Genomic DNA, 12764 nt, shown 5'->3' with positions numbered 1-12764 from the left:
AACTGCGAACAATTTTGCCCTGTGACATGCCTCATTGTCATCCATAAAAGTTCCATCTTTCAGTACATGAAGCCCATGAATAGCTGCGCATGGCCTTCAAGTAGCCGAACATGACTGTGGTGTGCCTACTGTAAGACCTTCGGTACACACGCCATCAGATTATTTGACTTGTCGCTCTAACGAAGTAGGCGAGTGTCAGAAATATGTCTAGTGGTCTTATCGTGGCGTGTTTATCTTCTGCCGTTTGGTCAGACGATAGAAATGCCACTTGCATGCTTAGAGTAGCAGATTGACGGTGACCAACTTTAAACAGGACTTGATTAATTTTCACACACATTTATTAAAATAATAACAAGCATAAAAATTACTTAACTTGGTTCTGGATACTATTTACAATTGACAATCTGAAGCTCCTTTGCTATTGGTATGTTAATCTTATTCTCATATATATCTCTGATATTTGACAAAAGTGTCTATACATTTATCTTCATGGCTATGTACAGCAATATGGCAATCTTATTAGGCGCAGACTGAAACTTGACTATAGACTGGTACAGACAAATGTAGACTAGTACGGACTGGTACAGACTAATGCAGACTGACTAATCGGAGGTCTGTACACTCGTTATAATACCTCGCGCTTTCAGGTATCACTGCGCGAGTGTCAACCGCGAGGAGAGAAGGTTCTACATTAGCAGCAGTCTCATTGGCTGCGTTACATATTAATACACGGATCGGCGGAAGCAGAATTTGGTCCGTCTCTATGGCAGCGCCATCTCATAGTGCGGAGACGGACGAGCGCTGTGCCTGCGCTGTTGTGCTTAGCGGGGCGCGCTCTAGTGGGAAAGTTGTGTACACGCTGACTACGCGGAACTATGTACACAACAATAACCATATCCAATCAATGATAGTTTACAGAACCCACTCTATGTAAGCACAGCCCAGACCATTAAGGAGCCACCCCCAGCTCGCACACAGCCTTGTCAATGATTGAGTCCCTGACTTCATGAAGCCTGTGCCACACTGCAGCCCTGCCCTCAGCTCTTACCGACTAAAATCGGGACATCTGAGCAGGCCACGGTTTGCCAATCACTAGAGTCCAACCGATATGGTCACGACCCCAGGGGAGGCATTACAGCCGATGTTGTCCTGTTAGCAAAGGCACTTCCTGCCATAACACATTAACGACACATTTCGCTGCACTCTCTTAACAGATACGTTCGTTGTTATGTCCTACACTGTTTTCGGCGGTTATTTCACGTAGTTAGCACTGACAACTCTATGCAAACGCTGCTGCTCTCGGTCCTTAACTGAAGGCTGTCGGCCACTGCGTTGTCCTTGATGAGAGGTAATGCCTGAAATGTGATATTCTCGGCACGCTCTTGACACTGTGTATATCGGCATATAAAATTCGAAATGAAATGTCGCACGCGTTTAGCTGCAACTACCATTCCGCGTTCAAAGTTTTTAATTCCCATCATGCGGCCATAATCATGTCGGAAACCTTTCTACATGAAACATCTGTGTACAAATGACAGCTCCGCCAATGCACTGGTCTTTTATTCCTTGTGCACTACCGCCATCAGTATATGTGCATATCGCTATGCCATCATTTTTGTCATCTCATTGTAATTTATTAAGCTGTAACGTAATTCCCGTTTTAATGAGAAATCCGTTTACGTTAAAACTGTGCAGGACGTCTACACTGCTTTCCTCAACTACAGTTCCGACGTCTCCACAATGAGGCTGCAAAAGTTGTGCAACATTTTCATCGACATATTTCTATGGAAAACCTTTATTCGATTATGGATCTAAATAAGTCGCGATTATGTGGCAACTTGAGTGCGGAAATCTGTGAAATTGTCTGCCTTATCCTTATGCCGCGCGTTGTACCAGACAAAAATTATATTGCCTTCAGCGAGCCAAAAATAATTACATAATCCTGAAGGTTTGTTTTATTCCCGATACATATTGTTGAGAAATATGAGATATAAAACTCAGTCGTACGCAGAGCGACTGCATTGTTATTTAAACGTGACGCGTTCGGTTTCTCCCTGCCCCCCCCTCCCTCCTCTGAAGAAACAGAGAGCCGAGTGGAGATGTCTCTGCCTCTGCATGAAGTCAGGATATGTGTATGAAACCCGCAAAACGACGTTCTTAAAATATTGTTATAGTTCAGTTATTTATTCTCAGTGTTACCTAGTTTTCGTTCTTCTCCACCAGCCTCGGATGCTGCTAAGACAGCTGCTTGTTGGATTCTAGGTGACGTCGATCAAGTCGGCTCAGCGTTTGAACGCCCACGAGGCGATGTCAGCGACCCTGGCGGCGCGGCGGCTGCCCAGCGCCAAGTGGTTGAGTGGTTCTCGTGCCGCCTGCGGAGTGTTCTCTTTCCCACTCCGAATCGTACGCTGAGCCTTGATGACCCACCCCCTGTGTACCTGGTATCGGTACCGTGTAATGGGTTATCTCCTCCCCGAAGGCGCCTGAGTCTTAAACAAGAAAGTGGACCGCCAGAGGCCGTGTTGCTGGCTTCTGCAGTGAAGTCCGGTATTGGTAGCACTCTCCCTTTAAGCAGTCCATCTCTCCATCTCTTGTCATCGGTTGATTATTGGGATCGATGCCATTCACAGTAATAGCTCTCGATTCCATTATTACGATACTGTAGTGAATCTATATCCTAGATACTCCAGCACAGTCTAAGAACTAGCGGAAGATCTTTTCAAAATGATGGCCTTAACCGAAGGAACTTCATGCTGCTTGCTGCCAACCATCTACACATGTACAAACTGTATTCCGACATGTTTTAACCGCGGGACTGCTACGGTCGCAGGTTCGAATCCTGCCTCGGGCATGGATGTGTGTGATGTCCTTAGATTAGTTAGGTTTAAGTAGTTCTAAGTTCCAGGGGACTGATGACCACAGAAGTTAAGTCCCATAGTGCTCAGAGCCATTTTGAACCGACATGTTTGTGTATCGGGGGTCCTCCTAAGAGTTAAAAAATGGCTCTGAGCACTATGGGACTTAACATCTATGGTCATCAGTCCCCTAGAACTTAGAACTACTTAAACCTAACTAACCTAAGGACAGCACATAACACCCAGCCACCACGAGGCAGAGAAAATCCCTGACCCCGCCGGGAATCGAACCCGGGAACCCGGGCGTGGGAAGCGAGAACACTACCGCACGACCACGAGATGCGGGCCCTCCTAAGAGTCGTCAAGTGCATTTTTCTGGTGTTTCGGCAGAACTCTGCAGTTTCGTTTCTGCAGTGTGTAGCTGGAGTCAGCCCAAACAAATACTGCTCTCTGTGCCTTTCATGCCATGTCTAGTATCGACGAAAGGCATCGGTTTGTTTTCCATTAAAAGTAAAATAATTTTTAATGCACTATTTGACACGATCGTTCGGTAGAGCGATCCAAAATTAGTCTTGAGCGATATTCGTTTAAGCGACATGTATCTACTGGAACATTAAAACACGATGAGTAACCACTACTGCAGCAGCGATTGAACAGCGTGGCGGCAGCAGCCACCGCAGTAGAGAGCGGAACGCGAGTCGTTGCTCTAGTTATGGTTATTTATCGTTTTTTAAAGTTCCTGCAAATACATACCTGATATACACTCCTGGAAATTGAAATAAGAACACCGTGAATTCATTGTCCCAGGAAGGGGAAACTTTATTGACACATTCCTGGGGTCAGATACATCACATGATCACACTGACAGAACCACAGGCACATAGACACAGGCAACAGAGCATGCACAATGTCGGCACTAGTACAGTGTATATCCACCTTTCGCAACAATGCAGGCTGCTATTCTCCCATGGAGACGATCGTAGAGATGCTGGATGTAGTCCTGTGGAACGGCTTGCCATGCCATTTCCACCTGGCGCCTCAGTTGGACCAGCGTTCGTGCTGGACGTGCAGACCGCGTGAGACGACGCTTCATCCAGTCCCAAACATGCTCAATGGGGGACAGATCCGGAGATCTTGCTGGCCAGGGTAGTTGACTTACACCTTCTAGAGCACGTTGGGTGGCACGGGATACATGCGGACGTGCATTGTCCTGTTGGAACAGCACGTTCCCTTGCCGGTCTAGGAATGGTAGAACGATGGGTTCGATGACGGTTTGGATGTACCGTGCACTATTCAGTGTCCCCTCGACGATCACCAGTGGTGTACGGCCAGTGTAGGAGATCGCTCCCCACACCATGATGCCGGGTGTTGGCCCTGTGTGCCTCGGTCGTATGCAGTCCTGATTGTGGCGCTCACCTGCACGGCGCCAAACACGCATACGACCATCATTGGCACCAAGGCAGAAGCGACTCTCATCGCTGAAGACGACACGTCTCCATTCGTCCCTCCATTCACGCCTGTCGCGACACCACTGGAGGCGGGCTGCACGATGTTGGGGCGTGAGCGGAAGACGGCCTAATGGTGTGCGGGACCGTAGCCCAGCTTCATGGAGACGGTTGCGAATGGTCCTCGCCGATACCCCAGGAGCAACAGTGTCCCTAATTTGCTGGGAAGTGGCGGTGCGGTCCCCTACGGCACTGCGTAGGATCCTACGGTCTTGGCGTGCATCCGTGCGTCGCTGCGGTCCGGTCCCAGGTCGACGGGCACGTGCACCTTCCGCCGACCACTGGCGACAACATCGATGTACTGTGGAGACCTCACGCCCCACGTGTTGAGCAATTCGGCGGTACGTCCACCCGGCCTCCCGCATGCCCACTATACGCCCTCGCTCAAAGTCCGTCAACTGCACATACGGTTCACGTCCACGCTGTCGCGGCATGCTACCAGTGTTCAAGACTGCGATGGAGCTCCGTATGCCACGGCAAACTGGCTGACACTGACGGCGGCGGTGCACAAATGCTGCGCAGCTAGCGCCATTCGACGGCCAACACCGCGGTTCCTGGCGTGTCCGCTGTGCCGTGCGTGTGATCATTGCTTGTACAGCCCTCTCGCAGTGTCCGGAGCAAGTATGGTGGGTCTGACACACCGGTGTCAATGTGTTCTTTTTTCCATTTCCAGGAGTGTATATATTTACCGCTTCTAACGAACGGTTGCCTTAAGTGCTTCGGCCATCCAGAGACGGTCCCTGATCGACTCAAATTTGCAACTTATCGCATTCTGCAATGCAACGTCCTCCATACATTAACCCTCTACCCGCAAATTACTGTTTCCCGTTTAATTCGGACGATATCAATGCATCAGCCCACAAACAAACTTATATGTGACTTGTGTCTGTTTTGTCGGACATTTAACGTGCTTCCTCGTATGAGATTTACCGATATATTTTGCGGTTTCCTTATGGAGTATTTTGTCTTTCCTTTAGTTCAAATAGTGCCTGGTACATTATGAACATAGGCTAAACATTTACCATCGAGTTAATGTCCAGAATATGGAATGTTTGTACTTCAGATCTCTTTTTACTTTAAGTTAAACAAAAAGTTGGAAAACCTGTAGTACATCACACAGATAAAAGACATTTTAGAGAGTATACCTTAAGGCTCAAGCGTGATGAAATAATGACTTCAATAATCTTCATGGAGAATTTTTTGTGAATTACAGAAAGTGCCCAACTAGGAGCGGCGTTAGAATGGATAAACAGGCTATCCTGGTACCTGCTACTGGGCGGTGCAGTTGTTGAGTCTGCTGTTGTAGTCTGCAGGACCTTCTGTGGTCCAAATAGTGCACCTGGTGATTATTTGGAATAGTGTGAGCCGGCTTCACAGCTGAAACACTGCAGTGTTGACGTGTGCAGTTTCTTCAGTGCATTGTGCATTGTGAATCTCCGCTCGTCACCGAGTTTTAGTTTCAACAATTTCTTCCAGCAATGGCACTACGTTCGGTTTGAATTAATTCTGACTGTGTCCACAGTGAACAGAATTTCTGTGAGGGACTGGTTGTCATAGCTTGAGTCACAATACCATTTCATTATATATTCCTCACTACTGCAAAGATTCGGCTGTTTAGACATTTTCAAGTGTCTGAAATAAACATTAGACGTGACGTGGTTAAAATACGTGTATAACTCAACTATTGCTTATAAAATAACACTTATTACCCTAACTGATACGATAAAAATTAGCATAAAGTAGTAATTGCGTGGTAGAACACGGCTGTCAGCAAATTACTGTCCGACGGCGACGTCAGTTCATTCGGTCCTCCGACAGTACTTCAATAAGTTTGACAAAACGTAGGGAAAGCGATACAGTTTAAATTTAAACATTATGTTTAGAATACGAGGAGATCTACAGACGTGCAGAGCCCACCCCCAGCCTCCTATTTGCTTTAAATTAAATATGTTCTGTTTTAAATTGTTGTATCTATATACTGTACAGGAAGATGATGTGCACCACTCTCGCCATTTTGTCAATTACCGGTCCCTCTACGAAAAAATTTACTGACCTCTGGTATAAGACGTTCAATGAGCAGATTCAGTTGCAACCTTAAAAATATTGTATTAACATAATATAATATTTTACTATAATTACTGTAATTACAACGCCATCAGTTACTGTTCCTTGATAAAGGAAATGTAAAAATGACGTGCCTCTGAGCGCTGCATACAGAAGAAAGTAATACTACTCCTTATTTATTTTCCTGTAATTAATTCATATTCTATGTAGCTTTCGTAGATGAACAAAGATTATCTATATCTGTACGTCACCCAGAGCCGTTCCCGCCACTGAGTTTTATCTCTGACCAGCTGGCGATGACGGATCGCTGTAGCTACTCCTTGCACCCTCTCGCACTAACAAGTGGCCATCACAGATGTCCGAGGAACACTTGCTGTCATTTTCCTTATTTAAAGATGTAGTAGTGTAGTAAACTATTTTATCATTTGCTATTATCTCCTACTGTATAACGACCACATTCTAATTATATTGTATACCAGGCCGTCCAACTTCTTCTTCTTCTTCCTTTTTGATTGTTACCATTTCCCGAGGTCTGCAATTTTAAATGTTGTTGCACTCTTAATGTTGGCACACGGTGATCGTATTGCCTTCCTGTCAAGTCCGCATCTAGAGTAGATCTGATGTTCTGTTGTGAACTGCTTGGTACACAATGGTAAGGATGGGTGGGCTAAACAGTGGCGCAGCAGCTGTCGTTATAGGGAAGCTGGACAGGACTGGAAATGATTAGCGAATGTGTAAATACACTAAACAGAAGTTTTACATAACTTTTATCTGCCTCCAAGTATCGAGAAGAAACTTTACAAAAGTACAAACAGCAATAAAGTCCAGCTATTAAAAGAAGCAAACTAAAGAGTTTCATGCAATGTGAGGCTCGCATCACTAATGTCCGAGCGAACTGTCGATGGCTAAGACTGGAGACTGGAGACCGTCGAACACTGCGACTGAGACTGGACCGTGCAGCTCCAGCCGGCCACCTTACATAGCGGTGGCAGAGGGCGCTCGTGGTCGGAGCCGCTGAAGACGTGGCTCGGTGGGCGCGCATCACTGGATCCGCCAGGCCCCTGTACGACTGCCATCCGTGTCTGGAGACTGCTAGATCTACGATACAATATGTTCGAGAGTGACAGCGTCTTACAACGGTTTCTGTCTGGTGTGTCTGAAGCGGAGTGTGGATACTAGACCAGTATTTACCTAGTTGGATGTGAGAAACCGCCTGAAATCCACACCATGGCTAGCCAGCTCACCAGCCCTCGTCCATATTCCCTGAGGCGGATTTGATCCAGGGCCAGCTCGTCTCCCTGCGTCCTAGCTCTCAGCTAACTGGGCAGTTCATAGCAGGCCATCCAACTGTATTTTAATAATGTATATCCAATGAAAGTTCTGACTGCAATGCAAATATGTACATCTGACAAGTTATAACTTGTACGGTCTCGTTTTACTTTTTATTTTATTTTATTTTTTTATTCTCTTTCCTGAACATTAATGACTGATTCGTATTTGTGTTTTAACGATGATACGTCTTCTCTGTTTTTGGGACACTTGTAAATAGCCATACACCTGAAACTACGCGGTAATGAAAAATACGAAATAAAACGACATCCTGATCCAAGATACGAAAGCTAGTGCGTCAGTTCACCATTATACAAAAAAATGTACGAACTTCGTCTACTTTATTTATAGAGGCGTGTGTCAGTGGCGAGCCACCAAAAAATTATGATGCCTACCACTAGTGGATACCCGTAATGCCGCTAAATGAGCCTTATTACTACCGTTACTTAACTTTTCAAAGCACTTACATCAAGTAGCAGTAAGAAAGAAATTACCGGACTGTAGTCTGTCTGTAAACTGAAGAGCTTGTGGAGGGGGAACTTGCCTTTCCTGTAAGAACACTTCCGCTACCATACCACTGCAGGGTACCATTCAGTGGTTTACGTAGATTTTGTTGGTGCACCTTGCTTGTCTTAGTGAAGTTAGTTACTAATTTATGTTTCCATGTATTGTCAAGAAATGTAGTTACTGTGTCTGAGTACTGCATTGCCGCTTATTTAAAAGATGTGTTGTGGAAGCAACGGTATTACATTGGAAAACAGCCCTTACGTGCTCATTGTGATGTTCTTGGGTAGAGAGAATGGGAAATCGCCTGCTCGCGCTGCATTTTGCCTACACATTGTAACAGAGTTAGTCAAATATTTCTCAATCAAATAACGATACCTTTTTCTCTTTTTTTGACAAGGACCCAACTTCAACCGTCTGCTGAACGAGAACTGGAGTGAGTTCTGGGCGGCGCTGAGGCCGACCTTCCAGGAGAGCTTCGGGGTGCTCTTCCTGGACTTTGCCCGCAAGGTCTTCCAGAAAGTCCCGCTCGACGAAATCTTCCCGCAGTAGGGGGTGCCGGCTGGTGGCGCCCATTCTAACGCGTTGTTTGTAGCTGTTGTACTGCATGTATCTCTAATAAAGCTAGTTTTCAAGTTGTTTATGTTTACTGTTTTGCTGTCACACGGAACCACGTGCTGTCTGCAAGCTTCCAAAGGGCATACATTCTGTAAGAAAAATTCTTGGTCAAATGTTCGAGCGGAGTGAAAACAAGAAGTTTAATAGCCAACCAAATAGTGGGAAATGGAGAAAGAAGGCATCAAATTGACCAGTGTGAAGTTTAGTTTTGAAAAACAATATTTAATTGTTTTAAAGCGTCCGAGATAGTTTTAAAAAATTTAATTACTGATTTGAAGGAAAATTACCCTTGTGAATTTTTGCAAAAATTTTCATAGTCAAATAAAGAGTGAGAAATGCACAAATGAGATGTCAAATTCACCAGCATGGAATCTAGTTTCGCAGTAAATTATGTAATTCTGTAAAAGCAATAGCTGCTATTTAAATCAAGTTTCAAAAATTTCATTCTTTTAAGCCTAGCGAATTTTCTTACAGCAAGTTGAATTGATGAGACAATTGATTTTCAAAATGGCTTCGTTCAGTTCAAGTTCTAAATTTAGGGCATTTCATGAACAGTGATGGTAGGAAATGAGCTGTCAGTGGGCACATGCTTTCTGGATGAAACCTCAAAATAAAAAACTTTCGAAAAAAATTTATCAAATTTTTGTGAAATGATTTATCTAAAAGCTAGAAATAAAAGAAGTTAGAGAAACATTTTAAATGCATCTGAATGATGCTCAAAACCATGTACAGCAAATCAGGTGTGTCAAATATTTGTCTGATTTATTTTATTTCTTACTTTTAGACAATTTCATAACGAAATTGATTGGTATTAGGAAAAAGACATTATTATGTTTAATATAATCAAATTTATATTGGACACTTAGGTTGAGTATCTTCCGATGTTAAGAATGTGTGACAGAACAATACCATTTATGACAATTGCAAGAACTAGGTGTACTTCTGACTTGACCGCATCTTTATTTTCATGTTACAATATTTCCCTCATAACTAAAAAATTTAAGAAGTTCACTTGCTTAATCCCTTCTTGTATCTATTTGCCGCTACAGAATCGTCTGCCAACGGTAATTTTTACTACCATAGAGGCAGAAATTCAGCGCACAGGTCATTCCTGCGATCAGCTGATCAGTCTTCGACAATAATTCATGGACCTGAATCTTGCCACCTACCATTATCATGCCCAAAATTACCATGATTGTGGCTGAAATTCCAATTAATCCATCTGGGTTGTTGTTGTTGTTGTTGTGGTCTTCAGTCCTGAGACTGGTTTGATGCAGCTCTCCATGCTACTCTATCCTGTGCAAGCTTCTTCATCTCCCAGTATCTACTGCAACCTACATCCTTCTGAATCTGCTTAGTGTATTCATCTCTTGGTCTCCCTCTACGAGTTTTACCCTCCACGCTGCCCTCCAATACTAAATTGGTGATCCCTTGATGCCTCAGAACATGTCCTACCAACCGATCCCTTCTTCTGGTCAAGTTGTGCCACAAACTTCTCTTCTCCCCAATCCTATTCAATACTTCCTCATTAGTTATGTGATCTACCCATCTAATCTTCAACATTCTTCTGTAGCACCACATTTCGAAAGCTTCTATTCTCTTCTTACCAAACTATTTACCGTCCATGTTTCACTTCCATACATGGCTACACTCCATACAAATACTTTCAGAAATGACTTCCTGACACTTAAATCTATACTCGATGTTAACAAATTTCTCTTCTTCAGAAACGCTTTCCTTCCCATTGCCAGTCTACATTTTATATCCTCTCTACTTCGACCATCATCAGTTATTTTGCTCCCCAAATAGCAGAACTCCATTACTACTTTAAGTGTCTCATTTCCTAATCTAATTCCCTCAGCATCACCCGACTTAATTCGACTACATTCCATTATCCTCGTTTTGCTTTTGTTGATGTTCATCTTATATCCTCCTCTCAAGACACTGTCTATTCCGTTCAACTGCTCTTCCAAGTCCTTTGCTGTCTCTGACAGAATTACAATGTCATCGGCGAACCTCAAAGTTTTTATTTCTTCTCCATGGATTTTAATACCTACTCCGAATTTTTCTTTTGTTTCCTTTACTGCTTGCTCAATATATAGATTGAATAACATCGGGGAGAGGCTACAACCCTGTCTTACTCCCTTCCCAACCACTGCTTCCCTTTCATGTCCCTCGACTCTTATAACTGCCATCTGGTTTCTGTACAAATTGTAAATAGCCTTTCGCTCCCTGTATTTTACCCCTGCCACCTTTAGAATTTGAAAGAGAGTATTCCAGTCAACATTGTCAAAAGCTTTCTCTAAGTCTACAAATGCTAGAAACGTAGGTTTGCCTTTTCTTAATCTTTCTTCTAAGGTAAGTCGTAAGGTCAGTATCGCCTCACGTGTTCCAGTGTTTCTACGGAATCCAAACTGATCTTCCCCGAGGTCGGCTTCTACTAGTTTTTCCATTCGTCTGTAAAGAATTCGTGTTAGTTTTTTGCAGCTGTGGCTTATTAAACTGATTGTTCGGTAATTTTCACATCTGTCGACACCTGCTTTCCTTGGGATTGGAATTACTATATTCTTCTTGAAGTCTGAGGGTATTTCGCCTGTTTCATACATCTTGCTCACCAGATGGTAGAGTTTTGACAGGACTGGCTCTCCCAAGGCCGTCAGTAGTTCCAATGGAATGTTGTGTACTCCGGGGGCCTTGTTCCGACTCAGGTCTTTCAGTGCTCTGTCAAACTCTTCATGCAGTATCGTATCTCCCATCTCATCTTCATCTACATCCTCTTCCATTTCCAAAACATTGTCCTCAAGTACATCGCTCTTGTATAGACCCTCTATATACTCCTTCCACCTTTCTGCTTTCCCTTCTTTGCTTAGAACTGGGTTTCCATCTGAGCTCTTGATGTTCATACAAGTGGTTCTCTTATCTCCAAAGGTCTCTTTAATTTTCCTGTAGGCAGTAACTATCTTACCCCTAGTGAGATAAGCCTCTACATCCTTACATTTGTCCTCTAGCCATCCCTGCTTAGCCGTTTTGCACTTCCTGTCGATCTCATTTTTGAGACGTTTGTATTCCTTTTTGCCTGTTTCATTTACTGCATTTTTATATTTTCTCCTTTCATCAATTAAATTCAATATTTCTTCTGTTACCCAAGGATTTCTACTAGCCCTCGCCTTTTTACCTACTTGATCCTCTGCTGCCTTCACTACTTCGTCCCTCAAAGCTACCCATTCTTCTTCTACTGTATTTCTTTCCCCCATTCCTGTCAATTGTTCCCTTATGCTCTCCCTGAAACTCTGTACAACCTCTGGTTCTTTCAGTTTATCCAGGTCCCATTTCCTTAAATTCCCACCTTCTTGCAGTTTCTTCAGTTTTAATCTACAGGTCATAACCAACTGATTGTGGTCAGAGTCCACATCTGCCCCTGGAAATGTCTTACAATTTAAAACCTGGTTCCTAAATCTCTGTCTTACGATTGTATAATCTATCTGATACCTTCTTTCATGATTCTTAAACCAAGTGTTAGCTATGATTATGTTGTGCTCTGTGCAAAATTCTACCAGGCGGCTTCCTCTTTCATTTCTTAGCCCCAATCCATATTCACCTACTACGTTTCCTTCTCTCCCTTTTCCTACACTCGAATTCCAGTCACCCATGACTATTAAATTTTCGTCTCCCTTCACTATCTGAATAATTTCTTTTATTTCATCATACATTTCTTCAATTTCTTCATCATCTGCAGAGCTAGTTGGCATATAAACTTGTACTACTGTAGTAGGTGTGGGCTTCGTATCTATCTTGGCCACAACAATGCGTTCGCTGTGCTGTTTGTAGTAGCTTACCCGCATTCCTATTTTCCTATTCATTATTAAACCTACTCCTGCATTACCCCTAT

The 12764-nt window shown here is 43.7% G+C and overlaps 1 protein-coding gene across 1 annotated transcript in view; it reads left to right on the top strand.

Moving 5' to 3' along the window:
* The window catches only part of LOC126101380 (protein takeout-like), an 80103-nt gene extending 71203 nt beyond the window's left edge, over positions 1-8900 (top strand). Inside the window, exon 7 of the mRNA XM_049912046.1 lies at positions 8658-8900. Coding sequence (XP_049768003.1) covers positions 8658-8809 — 152 coding nt within the window. The 3' untranslated portion in view covers positions 8810-8900. The remainder of the gene's footprint in view (positions 1-8657) is intronic.
* The last annotated feature ends 3864 nt before the right edge of the window (positions 8901-12764 follow it).

Source organism: Schistocerca cancellata, chromosome 9, assembly GCF_023864275.1.
Source record: "Schistocerca cancellata isolate TAMUIC-IGC-003103 chromosome 9, iqSchCanc2.1, whole genome shotgun sequence".
NCBI lineage: Eukaryota > Metazoa > Arthropoda > Insecta > Orthoptera > Acrididae > Schistocerca > Schistocerca cancellata.
The sequence above is the reverse complement of the archived record's forward strand: the minus strand, read 5'-3'. Positions and strand labels throughout refer to the sequence as shown.